Source organism: Oncorhynchus clarkii, chromosome 4, assembly GCF_045791955.1.
Source record: "Oncorhynchus clarkii lewisi isolate Uvic-CL-2024 chromosome 4, UVic_Ocla_1.0, whole genome shotgun sequence".
Lineage (NCBI taxonomy): Eukaryota > Metazoa > Chordata > Actinopteri > Salmoniformes > Salmonidae > Oncorhynchus > Oncorhynchus clarkii.
The window spans coordinates 73,368,552-73,390,432 of NC_092150.1; the positions used below are offsets into that span (position 1 = coordinate 73,368,552).

At 45.0% G+C, this 21,881-nt stretch overlaps 2 protein-coding genes across 3 annotated transcripts in view; both read left to right on the plus strand.

Annotated features, from left to right (window-relative positions):
* The window catches only part of LOC139407262 (SAM and SH3 domain-containing protein 1-like), a 310,926-nt gene that overhangs the window by 15,091 nt on the left and 273,954 nt on the right, over positions 1–21,881 (plus strand). The window lies entirely within an intron of this gene.
* LOC139407456 (pneumococcal serine-rich repeat protein-like) lies at positions 1,209–21,043 on the plus strand. The gene is made up of 14 exons (XM_071151251.1): positions 1,209–1,440; positions 6,986–7,041; positions 16,005–16,118; positions 16,204–16,981; positions 17,149–17,385; positions 17,766–18,362; positions 18,395–18,475; positions 18,567–18,809; positions 19,046–19,240; positions 19,372–20,295; positions 20,328–20,414; positions 20,447–20,535; positions 20,766–20,899; positions 20,932–21,043. Exons 1-14 carry the CDS (start codon positions 1,209–1,211, stop codon positions 21,041–21,043), a joined length of 3,879 nt encoding a protein of 1,292 aa, XP_071007352.1.

Here is a 21,881-nt window from a genome sequence, read left to right on the forward strand (position 1 = left end):
GCGATAGAGGGGCCACATGCCCCCCTTACATCACCTAAACACTCACCCCAACCTGAACCACCCCACCCTCTCTCTCACAGTTGCCAAAGCCACAGTCCCAGACTAGGGGCCAGCTCAGCTCAGGAAACACCTGCTGGCACCAGTACTGACGCTAAGGAAGGCTATAGAATCGACCTGGGTTGACTTACCTACGTAGAGGTAGAGAGAGAGAGATATAGAGAGAGAGAGTAATAGATATATATATATATATATATATATATATATATATATATATATATACAGAGAGAGAGAGAGAGAGAGAGAGAGATACAGAGAGAGAGAGAGAGAGAGATACAGAGAGAGAGAGACAGACAGACAGACAGACAGACAGACACAAAATGGGCTGAGTTTGTGAAGTACAGTATAATGTTGCTGGGAGCATGTTAAAGGGCTTGTGTGATTATCCATGAAGCTTCATTGTCATGCAGGAATCCCACTGCTCAGCTTATGTCTATTATTATGTAAAGCATGCATTCATATTTGCAATCTGCAAATTTCACTGTTGATTTTGTGTGAATGGGCTCAGCTCTGTAGGAGGGGAGAGGAGCACATGTCTGTCTACACATTGACACTACTTCCTCCCCTGTCCTCCCAGCCTGGTCCCATAGACTAGACGTAGCATTGTACATGAAAATCCAGGACACTCAAATTAGTATATGTTACGTTTGGTATAGTTACATAAGACAGATGGTTGCTTAGGGCATAAATGAATGTAGGGTGGTTGGTCGGGGTGGATGGGAAGCCATATAACACGAACGTCGAGCAACTCAAAGGTCGTGCTAATTAGCAACTTTGCAACTACTTACTACTTTTGAACTACTTTGCATGTTAGCTAACCCTTCCCCTAACCTTAACCATTTAACCTGACTTCTAAACTTAACCCTTACCTTAACCCCTATCCCCTAGCCTAGCTAACGTTAGCCAGATAGCTAATGTTTGCCACCTAGCTAGAATTCGTAACATATAATTTCGCATTTTGAAAATTCGGAACATATTATAGGCTGTAGTCTCCACCTGCTTTAAGGAGACTACCATCATCCCAGTGGTCAAGAAAAACAAGGTGACATGCCCAAATGACTATCGCCCCGTTCTCGCTCACCTCATCATGAAGTGCTTAGAGAGGATGGCCCACATAAAGGCTGGCATGCCAGGCAGGCACACTGGACCCAATGCAATTTGCCTACCGTTCCAACAGAACGGAAGATGCCATTTTCATCGCTATTTACACAGCCGTAACACATCTGGTCAAGAAGAACACCTATGTGACAATGCAGCCTGTTAACTACAGTTCAGCATTCAACACTATTGTTCCCTTCAAGTTCAACACCATGCTCAGAACCCTGGGTCTGGATACCACGCTCTGCAACTGGATCCTGGACCTTGACGGGCAGACCACAGGCTGTGAGGATTAGCAACAACACTTCCTCGACACTGACTCTTAACACAGGGGCTCCCTGTACTCTGCTGTACTCCCTTTTCACCCACGACTGCGTGACTTTGCACGAAACCAACTCCATTGTCAAGTTTGCTGACGACACTACGGTTGAGGCCTAATAACCAACAACAACGAGTCAGCCTATAGGGAGGAGGTAAGTGAACAACCTCAACGTCAACAAAACAAAAGAGTTGATTGTTGAAGACTGGAAGCAGAGGAGGGAACATGGCCCGATCCATATCAACGGGACTGCAGTAGAGAGAGTCACGAGTTTTAAGTTCCTTAGCGTCCACATCATCATGTAACCAGCTAGCATGCTAACCTTAGCTAGCTAATGAAAGTTATGTGAGCACCATTTCAGCAAAAAAGTATTATTTCAGAAAAAGACTACCAAGACTTTTCAAACCTGTCAAGAGATGAGTCTCAGCTAAACCTTGCTTATACGAGCTGTTGACATTTTGAGGGTTGACTCTTGTCGTTTGATAATTGCAGTGAAACCGTGTCGGATTCCAGACGTCATTAATATTTGGACATGCACACGGACATTGTCAAATAGCTATATTCTTTGTTCTGTCTCAAAGAAATAATATAAATTCTGGTAATATGCCTAACTATTGAATGGTTTGGAACGAGATTGATTTGCGTGCCCCAGGGGGTGGAGAGTTCTCTTTAGGATCGATGGAATGGTCGAAAATGTGCAAATTTGGTTAAAACGTCAGTGGTCAAAACGGGGTTCTAAAATGCAATCATATCATGCAATTTAAAAATGTATAACGGTCATATTTGTTTTTTGCCAGACTAGCTAAAACATAAGTGAAATTCAATAATTATCCAATGGATTATGATAATGGTCATCACTAGTTACACAACTTTTTTTAAATCTTCTTAAAATCAGATTTAAACCCTAACGTTAACCACACTGCTAAACTTAAATTAAGACCAAAAACATGTTTTTATTTTCATGAATTTGTACGATATAGCCAATTTTGACTTTGTGGCTGTTTTATCTAGTGGAAATCCAAGTGTAGGCTACAGAGAAAAGCTGTTTGGCTCGCAGACGACTCACAAATAGGAAGATTGTTGCAGCAGGTGTTTCTGATGAAAAAACATTACCATGCTGGTGGGTGGTAACATTGAAATAAAACCTAGCCCTGAAACAAAACGTAGGCTGAAAAGAATTTGCACGTCATGCCATAGGAAAAGACACGTAAGACTCACGAAATCATCCAAAGTCATACATTCGGATTTGGCACATAAAGCTGAATATATTGACTAAAACGATGACTTATTGACTTACATTGTTGTGCATCATCATGGATAAGCTCTGGCCATAGTCTTTCAGCTTAAAAATATATATTTGTGTGGGCATTTAAATCTGCATTAACATTCTGCGCTATAATCTCAGTTTAACCTCTCTAGGGTATGTGGGACGCTAGCGTCCCATCTGGCCAACATCCAGTGAGGTTGCAGAGCGCTAAATTCAATTACAGAAATGCTCATTATAAAAATTCAGAAAACAAAACATATTTTACATAGGTTTAAAAATTAACTTCTTGTTAAACCAACCACAGTGTCATATTTATAAAATGCTTTTCGGCGAAAGCATACCTATCCCAGAACATACCTAACCCAGAACATAGCCCAGTTGACAAATTATTACAAACAGTAACCAGCCAAGCAGAAGCGTTACAAAACTCAAAAATAGAGATAAAATTAATCCCTTACCTTTGATGATCTTCATATGGTGGCAATCAGAAGACATTAATTTACTAAATGATGAGTGTTGGAGTGTGCCCCTGGCTATCAATGAATAAAATAACAAGAAAATGGTGCCGTCTGATTTGCTTAATATAAGGAATTTGACATTATTTATATTTTTACGTTTACTTTTGATACATAAGTATATTTAAAACCAAACACTTTTAGACTTTTACTTGAGTCATTTTCTACTAAGGTATGTTTACTTTTACTCAAGTGTGTCAACTGGGTACTTTTCCCACCACTGGGAACCTGCTATAACAGGGTTTTTCTGGAAGTTAAAAACAGCTTTTTGTTGCATACAGTTTTCTGTGTCTGATCATATGAATGAACTGATCACACATTCATACTGAAGGCAGAGTTCTAAGGAAAACTTTCATGGGGGTTTGCAGCAGAACTGACTACCGTGGTCATTTTTTTGTCCCTTTAAGGAAAGCAGTAGAGAAAAAACATGTATTAGTCAGTCTCTCAGTCAAGGATGGTGGATAAAGGAAGATAGTTCACTCAGGCTGTTCACAATATTTTTGTAATAATAATTCCAGCCTACATAACTGCGTGTCTTTTCCATAGACACTAACACAATAGCAGCTGGGTCTGGTCTACTTAGTAGCAGCTGGGTCTGGTCTACTTAGTAGCAGCTGGGTCTGGTCTACTTAGTAGCAGCTGGGTCTGGCCTACTTAGTAGCAGCTGGGTCTGGCCTACTTAGTAGCAGCTGGGTCTGGTCTACTTAGTAGCAGCTGGGTCTGGTCTACTTAGTAGCAGCTGGGTCTGGCCTACTTAGTAGCAGCTGCGTCTGGTCTACTTAGTAGCAGCTGGGTCTGGTCTACTTAGTAGCAGCTGGGTCTGGTCTACTTAGTAGCAGCTGGGTCTGGCCTACTTAGTAGCAGCTGGGTCTGGCCTACTTAGTAGCAGCTGGGTATGGTCTACTTAGTAGCAGCTGGGTCTGGTCTACTTAGTAGCAGCTGGGTCTGGTCTACTTAGTAGCAGCTGGGTCTGGTCTAATCAGTTCATTGACTTTCAATGAACCAGAAAAAAAATTGAGAAAAAACTGTGGTCTCGCTTCTTTAGGTCAAGATGCTGATTCGGAGACCACAGAGAGACTGTGAGTTACCGCCAGTCAGAGTTGTTCCCATAGACTCAGCAGTCAACCCTCCGCCCCTCAGATGGAAACTACACTAATTCACAACCTCAGGATGTTAAAGACAAGCAGAGTGATTGCTCTTCAAAGACCCTCCAGGCAGATGTGCTGTGTAGAGGGGGGAGAGGGACAGGCTAGAGGGTTTTTAGAGGATGGTGTCAGGATAGGGTTTTGATAGGACAGCGATGTTGCAAAGAGAAATAGCAGCTGAATTCCAAATCAACCCCTAGCACCTACTCCCTAAATGCTCTTAGTTCCTAAACGGTCTAGAGTGAAACCATTAGGGTGGAAATTCCAAACAGCCAGAAGGTTCCAAATTACAACCAGTCAGAAGGCAAGGTGGTAGGAGCAAGGGTTCTATTTGGAATTCACCTCAGCTCTGGGGAAGTCATCAAATTTCACCATATAACACAGGTGGAAAACCCCACAGTATCGCATAGACTTTCCACATATGCTTTTCATAGCAGGGATGAGGTATAAACAGTATGTTCCATTTAGACTTAATACGAGCTGTGTTCTGGTTCTGATAAGGCGGTCATGGACCATCCATATGCTTTATATACAGTTGAAGTCGGAAGGTTACATACACTTAGGTTGGAGATAATAAAACTTGTTTTTCAACCACTCCACAAATTTCTTGTTAACAAACTATAGTTTTTCCAAGTAGGTTAAGGACATCTACTTTGTGCATGACACAAGTACGTTTTCCAACAATCGTTTACAGACAGATTATTTCACTTATAATTCACTGTATAACAATTCCAGTGGGTCAGAAGTTTACATACACTAAGTTGACTGTGCATTTAAACACCTTAGAAAATTCCAGAAAATTATTTAATGGCTTTAGAAGCTTCTGATAGGCTAATTGACATCTTTTGAGTCAATTGGAGGTGGACCTGTGGATGTATTTCAAGGCCTACCTTCAAACTCAGTGCCTCTTTGCTTTACATCATGGGAAAATCAAAAGAAATCAGCCAAGACCTCAGAAAAAAAATTGTAGACCTCCACAAGTCTGGTTCATCCTTGGGAGCAATTTCCAAATGCCTGAAAGTACCACGTTCATCTGTACAAACAATAGTACGCAAGTATAAACACCATGGGACCATGCAGCCGTCATACCGCTCAGGAAGGAGACGCGTTCTGTCTCATAGAGATAAACGTACTTTGGTGCGAAAAGTGCAAATCAATTCCAGAACATCAGCAAGGACCTTGTGGAGATGCTGGAGGAAACAGGTACAAAAGTATCTATATCTACAGTAAAACAAGCCCTATATTGACATATCCTGAAAGGCCCCTCAGCAAGGAAGAAGGCACTGCTCCAAAACCGCCATAAAAAACTGCACATGGGGACAAAGATCGTACTTTTTGGAGAAATGTCCTCTGGTCTGATGAAACAAAAATAGAACTGTTCAACCATAATGACCATCATTATCTTAGGAGGAATAAGGGGGATGCTTGCAAGCCGAAGAACACCATCCCAACCGTGAAGCACGGGGGTGGCAGCATCATGTTGTGGGGGTGCTTTGCTGCAGGAGGGACTGGTGCACTTCACAAAATAGATGGCGTCATGAGGCAGGAAAATTATGTGGATATATTGAAGCAACATCTCAAGACATCAGTCAGGACGTTAAAGCTTGGTCGCAAATTGGTCTTCCAAATGGACAATGACCCCAAGCATACTTCCAAAGTTGTGGCAAAATGGCTTAAGGACAACAAAGTCAAGGTATTGAAGTGGCCATCACAAAGCCCTGACCTCATCCTATAGAAAATGTGTGGGCAGAACTGAAAAAGCGTGTGCGAGCATGGAGGCCTACAAACCTGACTGAGTTACACCAGCTCTGTCAGGAGGAATGGGCCAAAATTCACCCAACTTATTGTGGGAAGCTTGTGGAAGGCTTCCCGGAACGTTTGACCCAAGTTAAACAATTTAAAGGCAATGCTACCAAATACTAATTGAGTGTATGTAAACTTCTGACCCACTGGGAATGTGATTAAAGAAATAAAAGCTGAAATAAATAATTATCTCTACTGTTATTCTGACATTTCTGACGTCTTCAACTGTAGCTATAAGTGTGAGGCACAGTATCAGGCAGAGAGAGAGAGAGAAAGAGGGAGGAAAGAGGGAGGAAAGAGAGAGAGAGGGAGAGGAGAGAGAGAAGGAGAGGAGAGAGAGGGAGTAAAATGCTGCAACTTTTGGGAGCCGTTTTTCAAATGTGGCTTCCTGAGAGGCGCCCAGTGTGTGCCTGATGACATTTGCTCTGTTAAGTTAGCCGCCAAGTTGAAAATGAGCATCAAACCCTGGTATTTATGTTGACAGCCCCCCCCCCCCCCCTGCCCCAACACACCACATTCAAAGATGTTCATTATGGGGTGTCAGTCAAAGCTTTTTTTCCTAGTATCAACAGTGTGTTGTGGACATCATAGGTTACCACGGCAACGTGACTAACAGTCGTGAAGCAATTTTGGTGGCGTGATGCGTGTGGTCATGCTGACAAGCAGGCAGTGGATGACAGTTATCACCAACACATAGGGAGGAGTAATCACACTGACATGATGAATGGGGTCCTCTCACTCTCTGAGACCTGGCGTGTGTGACTGTGTCATTTCTGGACAGGCAGTGACATGGCCACCTCAGGCCTGGTCCTGGTCCTGGCTGGGCCCTCCCTGGAGGTGTAAATTACCCCAGTGGCCTGCCACTCTACTGGGCAGGACACAGCAGGCTCTGTCTCACACCTCTGGGCTATACCTAGTAGTGATGGGTAAAAAACTCTCTCAGTTATATAAAGCAATATTATTTTGGGCGATATTATATTAAATCTTTGAATACAAGTATTGTTTTGTAAAAAATAAAAAATAATAATAGTAAACTATTTTAAAATCGTGTGGCAACGTGTTTTTGGCACATTTGGCAAATTTTCTCATGCTCTCTCTTGTCTCTGCAGCAGAGAGACATATTGTGAGCAATATGTTTGGAACATCAAATCACAATAAAATCGCAGTATCGATTCACAATACATGTAGAATCGTCAGAATCATGATAATCGTAATACATATTGAATCAGCACCTAAGCATCATGATAATATTGTGAGGCCCCTTACAATTCCCAGCCCTAGTAGAGACGACAGGGGCTACAATGTATTAGAGCTTTAAGCTCCAGCCTCACCCATTCATACTGGGAATGTAAATATCTTGGAGTTATGCATTACTAGGCATGAGGACCACAGTCATCCAATCCATCCTCAGGGGGTCGCAGGCCTCAGGCCTCAAGCATTCCCTATAGGGGGGATTGGAGTGGAGGGGTCTCAGCAACATGGTAATAACGCTGACTGGGCCCATCCCTGCATGCCTGAGGCTCAGCTGCTAATGCTGCGTGTCACTTAGCCCCCGCTATAGGTCAGAGGTCAGGGGTCTGTCATTAGAGCCCTGAGCTGCCGGTGGAGAGGAGGAGAAGACGGGATATGTGGCATGTGCAGAGAGAGAGGTGGAGGAAGATGGAGAGAAAGACAGACAGAGACAGACATACAGACAGAGAGGGACAGAAAGAGAGAGAGCAACACAGGAGATGGAAGTATAACATGGCTACTTGCAGCACGACAAGCCTGGAAGTGATTATTAATACACAGCCATCCGGTGGAAGGGGAACAAGGGCTGGGGGGCCTTGGGGGACTGGGGGGGCTGGGGGGGCTGGGGCGTCTGGGGGTACTGGGTGGCTAGGAGCGCTTGGGGGAATGAGAACAGGAGATGTGTTTTCTAAGTATTGATTCTGAGACTGGTTTGAGTGTGCTTGTGAAGGTGTGATGTGTGATTCATTAGGTTTATGAGTTGGGGAAGTGACAGAGCATGTTCACACTTTAGACACAGCACAGAACTGGAAGGGACACGTTGAGTTGAATTTGCCCCATAGTAGCAGCACGCACAGACAGGATTATGTTTTAGAAACCACTGTACACAGCAGAAAGATACACTGTAATAAACTGCTGTTGACATACAGTGCATTGCGAAAGTATTCGGCCCCCTTGAACTTTGCGACATTTTGCCACATTTCAGGCTTCGAACATAAAGATATAAAACTGTATTTTTTTGTGAAGAAACAACAACAAGTGGGACACAATCATGAAGTGGAACAACATTTATTGGATATTTCTAACTTTTTTAACAAATCAAAAACTGAAAAATTGGGCATGCAAAATTATTCAGCCCCCTTAAGTTAATACTTTGTAGCGCCACCTTTTGCTGCGATTACAGCTGTAAGTCGCTTGGGGTATGTCTCTATCAGTTTTGCACATCGAGAGACTGAAATGTTTTCCCATTCCTCCTTGCAAAACAGCTCGAGCTCAGTGAGGTTGGATGGAGAGCATTTGTGAACAGCAGTTTTCAGTTCTTTCCACAGATTCTCGATTGGATTCAGGTCTGGACTTTGACTTGGCCATTCTAACACCTGGATATGTTTATTTTTGAACCATTCCATTGTAGATTTTGCTTTATGTTTTGGATCATTGTCTTGTTGGAAGACAAATCTCCGTCCCAGTCTCAGGTCTTTTGCAGACTCCATCAGGTTTTCTTCCAGAATGGTCCTGTATTTGGCTCCATCCATCTTCCCATCAATTTTAACCATCTTCCCTGTCCCTGCTGAAGAAAAGCAGGCCCAAACCATGATGCTGCCACCACCATGTTTGACAGTGGGGATGGTGTGTTCAGGGTGATGAGCTGTGTTGCTTTTACGCCAAACATAAGGTCTTGCATTGTTGCCAAAAAGTTCAATTTTGGTTTCATCTGACCAGAGCACCTTCTTCCACATGTTTGGTGTGTCTCCCAGGTGGCTTGTGGCAAACTTTAAACGACATTTTTTATGGATATCTTTAAGAAATGGCTTTCTTCTTGCCACTCTTCCATAAAGGCCAGATTTGTGCAATATACGACTGATTGTTGTCCTATGGACAGAGTCTCCCACCTCAGCTGTAGATCTCTGCAGTTCATCCAGAGTGATCATGGGCCTCTTGGCTGCATCTCTGATCAGTCTTCTCCTTGTATGAGCTGAAAGTTTAGAGGGACGACCAGGTCTTGGTAGATTTGCAGTGGTCTGATACTCCTTCCATTTCAATATTATCGCTTGCACAGTGCTCCTTGGGATGTTTAAAGCTTGGGAAATCTTTTTGTATCCAAATCCGGCTTTAAACTTCTTCACAACAGTATCTCGGACCTGCCTGGTGTGTTCCTTTTTCTTCATGATGCTCTCTGCGCTTTTGACGGACCTCTGAGACTATCACAGTGCAGGTGCATTTATACGGAGACTTGATTACACACAGGTGGATTGTATTTATCATCATTAGTCATTTAGGTCAACATTGGATCATTCAGAGATCCTCACTGAACTTCTGGAGAGAGTTTGCTGCACTGAAAGTAAAGGGGCTGAATAATTTTGCACGCCCAATTTTTCAGTTTTTGATTTGTTAAAAAAGTTAGAAATATCCAATAAATGACGTTCCACTTCATGATTGTGTCCCACTTGTTGTTGATTCTTCACAAAAAAATACAGTTTTATATCTTTATGTTTGAAGCCTGAAATGTGGCAAAAGGTCACAAAGTTCAAGGGGGCCGAATACTTTCGCAATGCACTGTATCTAAAACCAAGCGTAAAGGCAAATATTTTATATAAAGTACATGACACATATTGTTATTTTGTCATTTATTCCGACAGTTTGCTAATCTTTCATTTCTATCTCTTTCTCCTCTTTTCGGTGGTAACCTGGCCATGATGGACACATGATTTGCTAAACAAAAGGTAAGAGCTTGAAACATTCTGTTCCGTTTTCAGATTATCTGACCTTCATTCCTGTTATGTTAATTAACATTTGGAATTCCATGGAGTCTTCAGACATCTGAGGGCCCCTCCTGGAGTCTCCATGTCAATCACCTACTGCTGTGGACCACGGGTGCACCAGTACACCACACTCTGATGACCTAGACATTGGGCAGGGGATGTCAGCTCAGATTCTACCCATCCCCCTCCCTGTGTCCCTCCCTCCCTGTGTCCCTCCCTCCCTCTCCCGTACTCCACATAAAGGACAGTATGAACACCCATAGCCTTAGGATGCATGAGTTGTAATATGGGTCACAGTGACACAGAGAGAAATTAATTGTGTGATGCAGGCTAACACCCACAGATACGTTTGACAGGAGTGTTGCTGTAACTTTAACCTTAACCTTTCCTGCCTGTCCTGGCAGGATAACTGTTAATGCATAACCTATTGTCTGTCATCATAATGTCCTTGATGGACTGGTCCTTTGATACGTTGATGCATTCTAGCAATGTAATTTACAGTGTGACCTTTGTGCTCTCTCCCAGCGATGCACATTCAGTATCAATTATACACGGCTCTGTCTTCTGTCTCTGAGTTTAATTAATCCATTAATTCATGTAAAGGATCCCCTCTTCATTGTAATAACAGTAGAACAGAGCTGGGCACATTAGATTATCTCTATTGGCAGAAGTAGAGGCCTCCTCTCTCTCTCTCTCTCTCTCTTTCTCTGTCTCTTCCCCCCTCTCTGTCTCTCTCTCTCTGTCTCTCTCTCTCTCTCAATTCAATTTTTTCAATTCAAGGGCTTTATTGGCATGGGAAACGTGTTAACATTGCCAAAGCAAGTGAGGTAGACAACATACAAAGTGAATAGTCTCTCCCCCCCCCCTCTCTCTCTCTCTCTCTCTCTCCCTCTCTCTCTCTCTCTCTCTCTCTTTCTCTGTCTCTTCCCCCCTCTCTGTCTCTCTCTCTCTGTCACTCTCTCTCTCTCAATTCAATTTTTTCAATTCAAGGGCTTTATTGGCATGGGAAACGTGTTAACATTGCCAAAGCAAGTGAGGTAGACAACATACAAAGTGAATAGTCTCCCCCCCCCCCCCCCCTCTCTCTCTCTCTCTCCCTCTCCCTCTCTCTCTCCCTCTCTCTCTCTCTCTCTCTCTCTCTCTCTCTTTCTCTGTCTCTTCCCCCCTCTCTGTCTCTCTCTCTCTGTCACTCTCTCTGTCTCAATTCAATTTTTTCAATTCAAGCGCTTTATTGGCATGGGAAACATGTGTTAACATTGCCAAAGCAAGTGAGGTAGACAACATACAAAGTGAATAGTCTCTTCCCCCCCTCTCTGTCTCTCTCTGTCTCTCTCTGTCTCTCTCTCTCTCTCTCTCTCTCTCTCTCTCTCTCTCTCTCTCTATCTATCTATCTATCTATCTATCTATCTATCTATCTTTCTCTCTCTGTCTCTTCCCCCCTCTCTGTCTCTCTCTCTGTCTCTTCCCCCCTCTCTGTCTCTCTCTCTGTCTCTTCCACCCTCTCTGTCTCTCTCAAAGTGCTGATGTTGAGGAAAGCGCTGCTGACAGACTCCTTGTTGCAGGTTGCTCCTTAGAGATGAGTCTATGTCATACACACAGATTAAAGTTAAAGTGAAATCCTAAAGGACGGGCATTTAAAAAAGTTATCTTTTAATCCACCGTGACCCGCTTTATGACCCCGTTGACGACCCTAACACCCAGCACACGCCAGAAGCTGTTTAGTAAACAAAGGCCTTGGCACAGCGAAGGCTTGTTCTGATTTGTTGTGACAGTGCGGTATGGATTATATGACTGCAGTTGGCAGGACTAACCAGAATCTTCTGTTTGTTGTTATGGTGTTTTTAAATGGGTGGTCTCAGCTGACACTAGGTCAGTTAGTGCCATTGGGTGTCTGTTTTATGTAAAAGTTTTCATCTGTTCCTAGCTGATCCCAACACAGTACCTTTACTGATGACTGTTGCAGTTGTGTAAGTTGTCTGGCTCTCTGTTTGGACGTTTTAGACCCAAGGTCGGTCTGTCTTTGCTTCGGGTCATTGCTCTCCTTCACTTTTTATGTAATGAAGTTAAGAATGTCAAATATGTGACTAATAATACTTAGATTTGGAGAAAACAGTACTAGCTCTGTATGCTTTAACAAAGAATGGATCATTTTACCCTGGAATGCATGTAGACAGCAGTTCCTTATGTTAACATGGCAGGCTATCTTCCCATTGCTATCATGCAGTAGGGACAATTATCTTGTCAATGTGTGCAGCAGAACTCATCACTGTATTACAACTATAATTTTTATTTTCTGGCACTTACATGCACATTCATTTAATGCATGCAGCAGAGTTTGTTATTTAAACTACTGTATGTTTTTAGCCCCCAGTACCACGAGACAGTCAAATACTGAAATAGTGAAATCGGAGTGGGCGTCATAGAAACTGTTGGGCTACCATGGAGATGTAATGTTTCTGTTGTCCTGCTCTCAGCCAGAGAGCAGTATTGATCCGTGTTTTAGCACCCCATATTTCCTACAGCCTATCATCCTGGTTAGGCTATACTTTATAGGGTGAGAGAAGGAGCGAGAGGAAAAGAGAGGGAGAGACAGAGAAAGAGAGAGACAGTGCGAGACATAAAGAGAGAGAGTGAGACATAGATAAAGAGGGGGACACAGACACAGAGAGAACGAGAGAGAGGGAGAGAGAGGGACATAGATAAAAAGAGAGAGAGAGAGAGAGAGGGGGATATACATATATATATATAGAGAGAGAGAGAAGGACATATATGAAGAGAGAGGGGGGCATAGATAAAGGAAGAGAGAGAGGGACATAGATCAAGAAAGAGAGATGGACAGATCAAGAGAGAAAGAGAGATGGACATAGATCAAGAGAGAAAGAGAGATGGACATAGATCAAGAGAGAAAGAGAGAGGGACATAATCAAGAGAGAGAGAGAGAGGGACGTAGATAAAGAAAGAGAGAGGGATATAGATCGAGAGAGAGACATAGATAAAGCGAGAGAGAGACATAGATAAAGAGAGATAGAGAGAGCGAGAGAGATTGAGAAGGGTAGACACCAGAAGAGGCTCCCTGTAGAGGAAAGGCTGTGCAACCACTGCACATCAGCAGAACCTGAGACGAAGCTGCATTACCTGGCAAAATGTAAAAAAATATAAAACAGTTAGAGAGTGTCATTTCCCCAAATTTGAAACCCTTATTCAAGGTTTCAAAGACCTCTCTGAATAGGCTACCGGTCCTGTTGGGGGAGGATGCAGAGAGCTGTGGGTTGGCAGCGCACCACATTGCTGCCTGCCATAAGATGAGGGACAGTGTCTGACAGACCAATCAACCTGCACATGTCCTCAACTGTATGCTTATTGTTATTGTTCAATGTATGGTTATTTTGACCCTTGGTTATTGCTGTTACTGTTGTCCTGTTGACAATTTTGATTCTTATTATTTTCATATTGTAAATATCCAAAGTAAGTTTTGGCTATATGGACATTGCTACGTCATGCCAATAAAGCAAATTGAATTGAATTGAATTGAATGTGAGAGAGAGGGACATGGATAAAGAGAGAGAAAGAGAGACATAGATAAAGAGAGAGAGAGTGAGAGAGAGAAGGACAGAGAGAACCATGGTTACCACTCTCTGGTTAAGAGGAGCCAGGTGTGCCTGTTGTGTTCTAACTGTTTTTAAACACTTTTGTCTCCTGTCTAGATATTGGGTTCTGAAGGCCTAGACTGCATATTGTTATTAAGTCATTAAGTAGGCAAAATTCCATCTTCAACTAGCAGCAGTGCATGTTTTATTACAATAGATAGCACACAAAAACATTTATGAGTGGTGCTCTGAGTCGGTGTTAAAGAATAGGAACAGCCTCACTCCTGCTCTTACCACAAACAACGTCAGCAGTTTTGTCAGGCCAAGACTCAAGGCCTTGTGCTTGAGATGACCCCACACTCAGCCAGTCGGCAGGATAAATCTACACCAAACTAGAAACCAAAATGAGGATGTTCTCCTTTTCTGCTGTCTTATCAGGTACATCTCTGGATACACTGAAGAGAGAGCCAGGGCGAGAACAAGAGAGAGAACGAGGAAGAGAGAGAGAGACAGAGCAGAATCACATGTTTTCTATAACGCCTGTCTTAACCTTTATTAATTTCGCTAACATGACATTCAAATGCCTGTCTTGAGAAGCAGAGGTTACCCCTCGATACTCCACATATGGCAGTTTAGTGTTTGTCAGAGTTCTGTTTGCTCCGCTGGTGCTCTCAGCCGTTGCCTACACTCTGCTCTGCCGTCGCTCAGTCTAATCTCCCACAGCCTTGCCCACTCTCTCTCTCTGCTCTGTCATATTTTTCACCTCCTGATGCGACATGACACTTCTAATCTCATTGGGCCTGGAGGGAATCCATCTTGCACAGCTGCAGGTCACTGTAAACAAGACTCAGACACAGATCAGCAAAACACATGACAGGACTATTTATGTTGTATCAGTCACGGAGAAATCCTGATGAGAGCAGTACATTTCTAGCCTGGAAATCCAGGTCGAATCATGAAACAGAGCTGAATACATCACCAATGTGTGTTCTAATCTTTCTGGTTGTGCCTTGTTGAATTGGAAGGATAAAGTGTAGCTGCATTGAAAGGCATTTGGGACTTCAGTGCTGGTTGACAGTGGTGGTGTACAGTATGTGGTATTCATGTAAATTTATGCAGAGAGCACCTGTTAGCAGCAGTCTCCATCTTGGAGTCTGTGAAAACAGAGGTGTCAAACACACAGTGAGATCAGAAGAGGGCAGAGAGGCCAACATGGAGGGAGGGAGGGAGGGAGGGAGGGAGGGAGGGAGGGAGGGAGGGAGGGAGGGAGGGAGGGAGGGAGGGAGGGAGGGAGGGAGGGAGGGAGGGAGGGAGGGAGGGAGAAATACATATAGAACCCAATAGGCAGGTACTTATTGAAACAGTATCACAGATATTCATTATTCTCCCAATGCATGAAATTCTATTTTTGTTGTAAACAATATGTCAGTAGTACTGTGCATGATGACCTGAGATATGATTTAATCTGTGAACTATGTCCTCTATGTATCCTCTCGGGGATGAGAACTAGAGTGAGATAAATGCACAGACACACACAGAGGACTCCACGGATGGGTGCTGTGCGCCTGCTTTCTCTGGATCCCAAATCCAATAGAGATGTGTCCTGTGGTCAAATTGAGTTGCTCTGTCCTGGTTTATGTATTTATGACTGTCTCAGTCTATTAGGCTATTGGCTTTTATTGCCGCAGGCTTCCTGTTGTGTGGAAAACGTTCCTTCCTGACGGACCTGCTGAATACCACGTGCATAAACACAACTTCATTCTGAATATATTTACACCTAGGCTCCTCTTCAATGGGAATGGTAACTAGTATTATATCTAGTATTGTCCGACATTACCATTATAGTAGTTACTTTATAACCCATGTTTAGTGTGGTTGGTATTATTATATAAGTTGTTTTTAGTCCAGGAACCTCAGATGTAAATTGGCAATGAAGTTAACTCTAGTGCAGCTACAGTTAACTCTGGTGCAGCTACAGCTAACTCTGGTGGCGCTACAACTAACTCTGGTGCAGCTACAGCTAACTCTGGTGCAGCTACAGCTAACTGTGGTCCTTCTACAGCTAACTCTGGTTTAGCTACAGCTAACTGTGGTCCTTCTACAGCTAACTCTGGTGCAGCTACAGCTAACTCTGGTGCCTCTACAGCTAACTCTGGTACCGCTACAGCTGTCTCTGGTGCCTCTAAAGCTAACTCTGATGCCACTAACTCTGGTGCCTCTACAGCTAACTCTGGTGCCTCTACAGCTAACTCTGGTGCCTCTACAGCTAACTCTGGTGCAGCTACAGCTAACTCTGGTGCAGCTACAGCTAACTGTGGTCCTTCTACAGCTAACTCTGGTGCAGCTACAGCTAACTCTGGTGCCTCTACAGCTAACTCTGGTGCCTCTACACCCTCACTCTGGTTCCACTAACTCTGGTGCAGCTACAGCTAACTCTGATGCTTCTACAGCTAACTCTGGTGCAGCTGCAGCTAACTCTGGTGCAGCTACAGCTAACTCTGGTGCAGCTACAGCTAACTCTGGTGCAGCTACAGCTAACTCTGGTGCTGCTACAGCTAACTCTGGTGCAGCTACAGCTAACGCTGGTGCAGCTACAGCTAACTCTGGTGCCGCTACAGCTGTCTCTGGTGCCTCTAAAGCTAACTCTGGTGCCGCAAACTCTGGTGTCTCTACAGCTAACTCTGGTGCCTCTACAGCTAAATCTGGTGCCACTAACTCTGGTGCTGCTACAGCTATCTCTGGTGCCTCTACAGCTAACTCTGGTGCCTATACACCCTCACTCTGGTTCCACTAACTCTGGTGCCTCTACAGCTAACACTGATGCTTCTACAGCTAACTCTTGTGCCTCTACAGCTAAATCTGGTGCCACTAACTCTGATGCCTCTACAGCTAACTCTGGTGCCTCTACACCTCACTCTGGTGCCACTAACTCTGATGCCTCTACAGCTAACTCTGGTGCCTCTACGCCTCACTCTGGTGCCACTAACTCTGGTGCCACTACAGCTAACTCTGGTGCCGCTACAGCTAACTCTGGTGCAGCTACAGCTAACTCTGGTGCAGCTACAGCTAACTCTGGTGCAGCTACAGCTAACTCTGGTGCAGCTACAGCTAACTCTGGTTTAGCTACAGCTAACTCTTCTGCCTCTACAGCTAACTCTTCTGCCTCTACAGCTAACTCTGGTGCCTCTACAGCTATCTCTGGTGCCTCTACAGCTAACTATGATACCTCTACACCTCACTCTGGTGCCACTAACTCTGGTGCTGCTACAGCTAACTCTGGGATGCTACAGCTAACTCTTGTGCCTCTACAGCTAACTGTTGTGCCTCTACAGCTAACTCCAGTGCCGCTAACTCTGGTGTCTCTACAGCTAACTCTGGTGCCGCTAACTCCGGTGCCTCTACAGCTAACTCTTCTGCCTCTACAGCTAACTCTTGTGCCTCTACAGCTAATTCTGGTGCCGCTAACTCTGGTGCCTCTACAGCTAACTCTGATGCCTCTACAGCTAAATCTGGTGCCACTAACTCTGGTGCTGCTACAGCTATCTCTGGTGCCTCTACAGCTAACTCTGATACCTCTACACCTCACTCTGGTGCCACTAACTCTGGTGCCGCTACAGCTAACTCTGGGATGCTACAGCTAACTCTTGTGCCTCTACAGCTAACTCCGCTGCCGCTAACTCCGGTGCCTCTACAGCTAACTCTGATGCCTCTACAGCTAACTCTTGTGCCTCTACAGCTAACTCTGGTGCTGCTAACTCTGGTGCCTCTACAGCTAACTCTGATGCCTCTACAGCAAAATCTGGTGTCACTAACTCTGGTGCTGCTACAGCTATCTCTGGTGCCTCTACTGCTAACTCTGGTGCCTCTACACCTCACTCTGGTGCCACTAACTCTGGTCCTTTTACAGCTAACTCTGGTGCCGCTACAGCTAACTCTGATGCCACTATCTCTGGTTCCTCTAAAGCTAACTTTGGTGTCTCTACAGCTAACTCTGGTGCCTCTACAACAAACTCTGGTGCCTATACAGCTAACTCTGGTGCCTCTACAGCTAACTCGGGTGCCTCTACAGCTAACTCTTGTGCCTCTACAGCTAATTTTGGTGCCTATACAGCTAACTCTGATGCCGCTAACTCTGGTGCCTCTACAGCTAACTCTGGTGCCTCTACAGCTAACTTTGGTGCTGCTACAACTAACTCTGTTGTCACTAACTCTGGTGTCTCTACAGCTAACTCTGGTGCCGCTAACTCTGGTGCCTCTACAGCTAACTCTGATGCCTCTACAGCTAACTCTTGTGCCTGTACAGCTAACTCTTGTGCCTCTACAGCTAACTCTGGTGCCGCTAACTCTGGTGCCTCCACAGCTAAATCTGATGCCACTAACTCTGGTGCTGCTACAGCTATCTCTGGTGCCTCTACAGCTAACTCTGATGCCTCTACAGCTAACTCTAATGCCTCTACAGTTAACTCTTGTGCCTCTACAGCTAAATCTGGTGCCACTAACTCTGGTGCTGCTACAGCTAACTCTGGTGCCTCTACTGCTAACTCTGGTGCCTCTACACCTCACTCTGGTGCCACTAACTCTGGTGCCGCTACAGCTAACACTGGGATACTACAGCTAACTCTTCTGCCTCTACAGATAATTCTGGTGCCACCAACTCTGGTGCCTCTACAGCTAAATCTGGTGCCACTAACTCTGGTGCTGCTACAGCTATCTCTGGTGCCTCTACAGCTAACTCTGGTGCCTCTACACCCTCACTCTGGTTCCACTAACTCTGGTGCCTCTACAGCTAACTCTGATGCTTCTACAGCTAACTCTTGTGCCTCTACAGCTAAATCTGGTGCCACTAACTCTGATGCCTCTACAGCTAACTCTGGTGCCTCTACACCTCACTCTGGTGCCACTAACTCTGATGCCTCTACAGCTAACTCTGGTGCCTCTACGCCTCACTCTGGTGCCACTAACTCTGGGGCCACTACAGCTAACTCTGGTGCCGCTACAGCTAACTCTGGTGCAGCTACAGCTAACTCTGGTGCAGCTACAGCTAACTCTGGTTTAGCTATAGCTAACTCTTCTGCCTCTACAGCTAACTCTTCTGCCTCTACAGCTAACTCTGGTGCCTCTACAGCTATCTCTGGTGCCTCTACAGCTAACTATGATACCTCTACACCTCACTCTGGTGCCACTAACTCTGGTGCTGCTACAGCTAACTCTGGGATGCTACAGCTAACTCTTGTGCCTCTACAGCTAACTGTTGTGCCTCTACAGCTAACTCCAGTGCCGCTAACTCTGGTGTCTCTACAGCTAACTCTGGTGCCGCTAACTCCGGTGCCTCTACAGCTAACTCTTCTGCCTCTACAGCTAACTCTTGTGCCTCTACAGCTAATTCTGGTGCCGCTAACTCTGGTGCCTCTACAGCTAACTCTGATGCCTCTACAGCTAAATCTGGTGCCACTAACTCTGGTGCTGCTACAGCTATCTCTGGTGCCTCTACAGCTAACTCTGATACCTCTACACCTCACTCTGGTGCCACTAACTCTGGTGCCGCTACAGCTAACTCTGGGATGCTACAGCTAACTCTTGTGCCTCTACAGCTAACTCCGCTGCCGCTAACTCCGGTGCCTCTACAGCTAACTCTGATGCCTCTACAGCTAACTCTTGTGCCTCTACAGCTAACTCTGGTGCTGCTAACTCTGGTGCCTCTACAGCTAACTCTGATGCCTCTACAGCGAAATCTGGTGCCACTAACTCTGGTGCTGCTACAGCTATCTCTGGTGCCTCTACTGCTAACTCTGGTGCCTCTACACCTCACTCTGGTGCCACTAACTCTGGTCCTTCTACAGCTAACTCTGGTGCCGCTACAGCTAACTCTGATGCCACTATCTCTGGTTCCTCTAAAGCTAACTTTGGTGTCTCTACAGCTAACTCTGGTGCCTATACAACAAACTCTGGTGCCTATACAGCTAACTCTGGTGCCTCTACAGCTAACTCGGGTGCCTCTACAGCTAACTCTGGTGCCTCTACAGCTAATTTTGGTGCCTCTACAGCTAACTCTGATGCCGCTAACTCTGGTGCCTCTACAGCTAACTCTGGTGCCTCTACAGCTAACTTTGGTGCTGCTACAACTAACTCTGTTGTCACTAACTCTGGTGTCTCTACAGCTAACTCTGGTGCCGCTAACTCTGGTGCCTCTACAGCTAACTCTGATGCCTCTACAGCTAACTCTTGTGCCTGTACAGCTAACTCTTGTGCCTCTACAGCTAACTCTGGTGCCGCTAACTCTGGTGCCTCTACAGCTAAATCTGATGCCACTAACTCTGGTGCTGCTACAGCTATCTCTGGTGCCTCTACAGCTAACTCTGATGCCTCTACAGCTAACTCTAATGCCTCTACAGCTAACTCTTGTGCCTCTACAGCTAAATCTGGTGCCACTAACTCTGGTGCTGCTACAGCTATCTCTGGTGCCTCTACTGCTAACCCTGGTGCCTCTACACCTCACTCTGGTGCCACTAACTCTGGTGCCGCTACAGCTAACACTGGGATACTACAGCTAACTCTTCTGCCTCTACAGATAACTCTGGTGCCTCTACAGCTAACATTGGTGCCTCTACAGCTAACTCTGGTGCCACTAACTCTGGTGCTGCTGCAGCTAACTCTGTGCCGCTACAGCTAACTCTTCTGCCTCTAAAGCTAACTCTGGTGCCTCTACAGCTAACTCTTCTACCTCTACAGCTAACTCTGGTGCCTCTACAGCTAATGTTGGTGCCTCTACAGCTAACTAAATCAAATCAAATCAAATCAAATCAAATCAAATTTTATTTGTCACATACACATGGTGCCACTAACTCTGGTGCCTCTACAGCTAACTCTTCTGCCTCTACAGCTAACTCTGGTTTCTCTACAGCTAACTATTCTGCCTCTACAGCTAACTCTGGTGCCTCTACAGCTAAATCTTGTGCCTCTACAGCTAACTCTTGTGCCTCTACAGCTAACTCTGGTGCAGGGCAACTCTGATGCCTCTACAGCTAACTCTAATGCCTATACAGCTAACTCTGGTGCCTCTACGCCTCACTCTGGTGCCACTAACTCTGGTGCCACTACAGCTAACTCTGGTGCCGCTACAGCTAACGTTGGTGTTCTACAGCTAACTTTGGTGCCACTAACTCTGGTGCCTCTACAGCTAACTCTGGTGCCTCTACAGCTATCTCTGGTGCCTCTACAGCTAACTCGAGTGTCTCTACAGCTAACTGGTGTCTCTACAGCTAACTCTGGTGCCTATACAGCTAACTATGGTGCCTCTACCGCTAACTCTGGTGCCTATACAGCTAACTCTGGTGCCTATACAGCTAACTCTGGTGCCTATACAGCTAACTTTGGTGCCTCTACAGCTAACTTTGGTGCCGCTACAACTAACTCTGGTTCCCCATATCATCAAGTCCTTCGCGTTGTGTTAATCCAACCCTTGGGTTAGTAAATGTGATTAATACGTTGCAGAGTGTATAAATCGAAATATTAGGCACCACATCGCTCACACTCTCCCAGATGTAGAGTTCCTCCACTTAAGCAGATAGTAGCTGGACACCAAAGGGTTTTTAATCATTGGTAATTGAAGACCCTGCTGGGAGCAAATGAGCCTGACAGCAGGGACAGCAGAGTCTCTTGCCATTTGCTCTCTCTGGCTGTACATATTCACTGCAGCACCGCCCGCCACTCTGTGTACACACACACACACACACACACACACACACACACACACACACACACACACACACACACACACACACACACACACACACACACACACACACACACACACATACAGCTCTCGTCTGTCTCCTTCCTGCTCTCACTAACACTTCCGGGTCCTAAAAAGCAGACAGACATCGCTAATCATGTTTGTACCAGACACTAGTAGAGTGCCAGGGTTAATGACTAGATAGAGTTTAGCTAAGTTGTTGAGTGCCGAGCATCTGAAGACTCAAGGCTTTCAGATCGTATCTCTTAGCCATGTACAGTATAATAAGCCATGCTGGGATTGTTTTCATAGTTAATTGCACAGAAATTACATGTTCCATTCTATTTGCTATCTTCAGTCATGATAGTC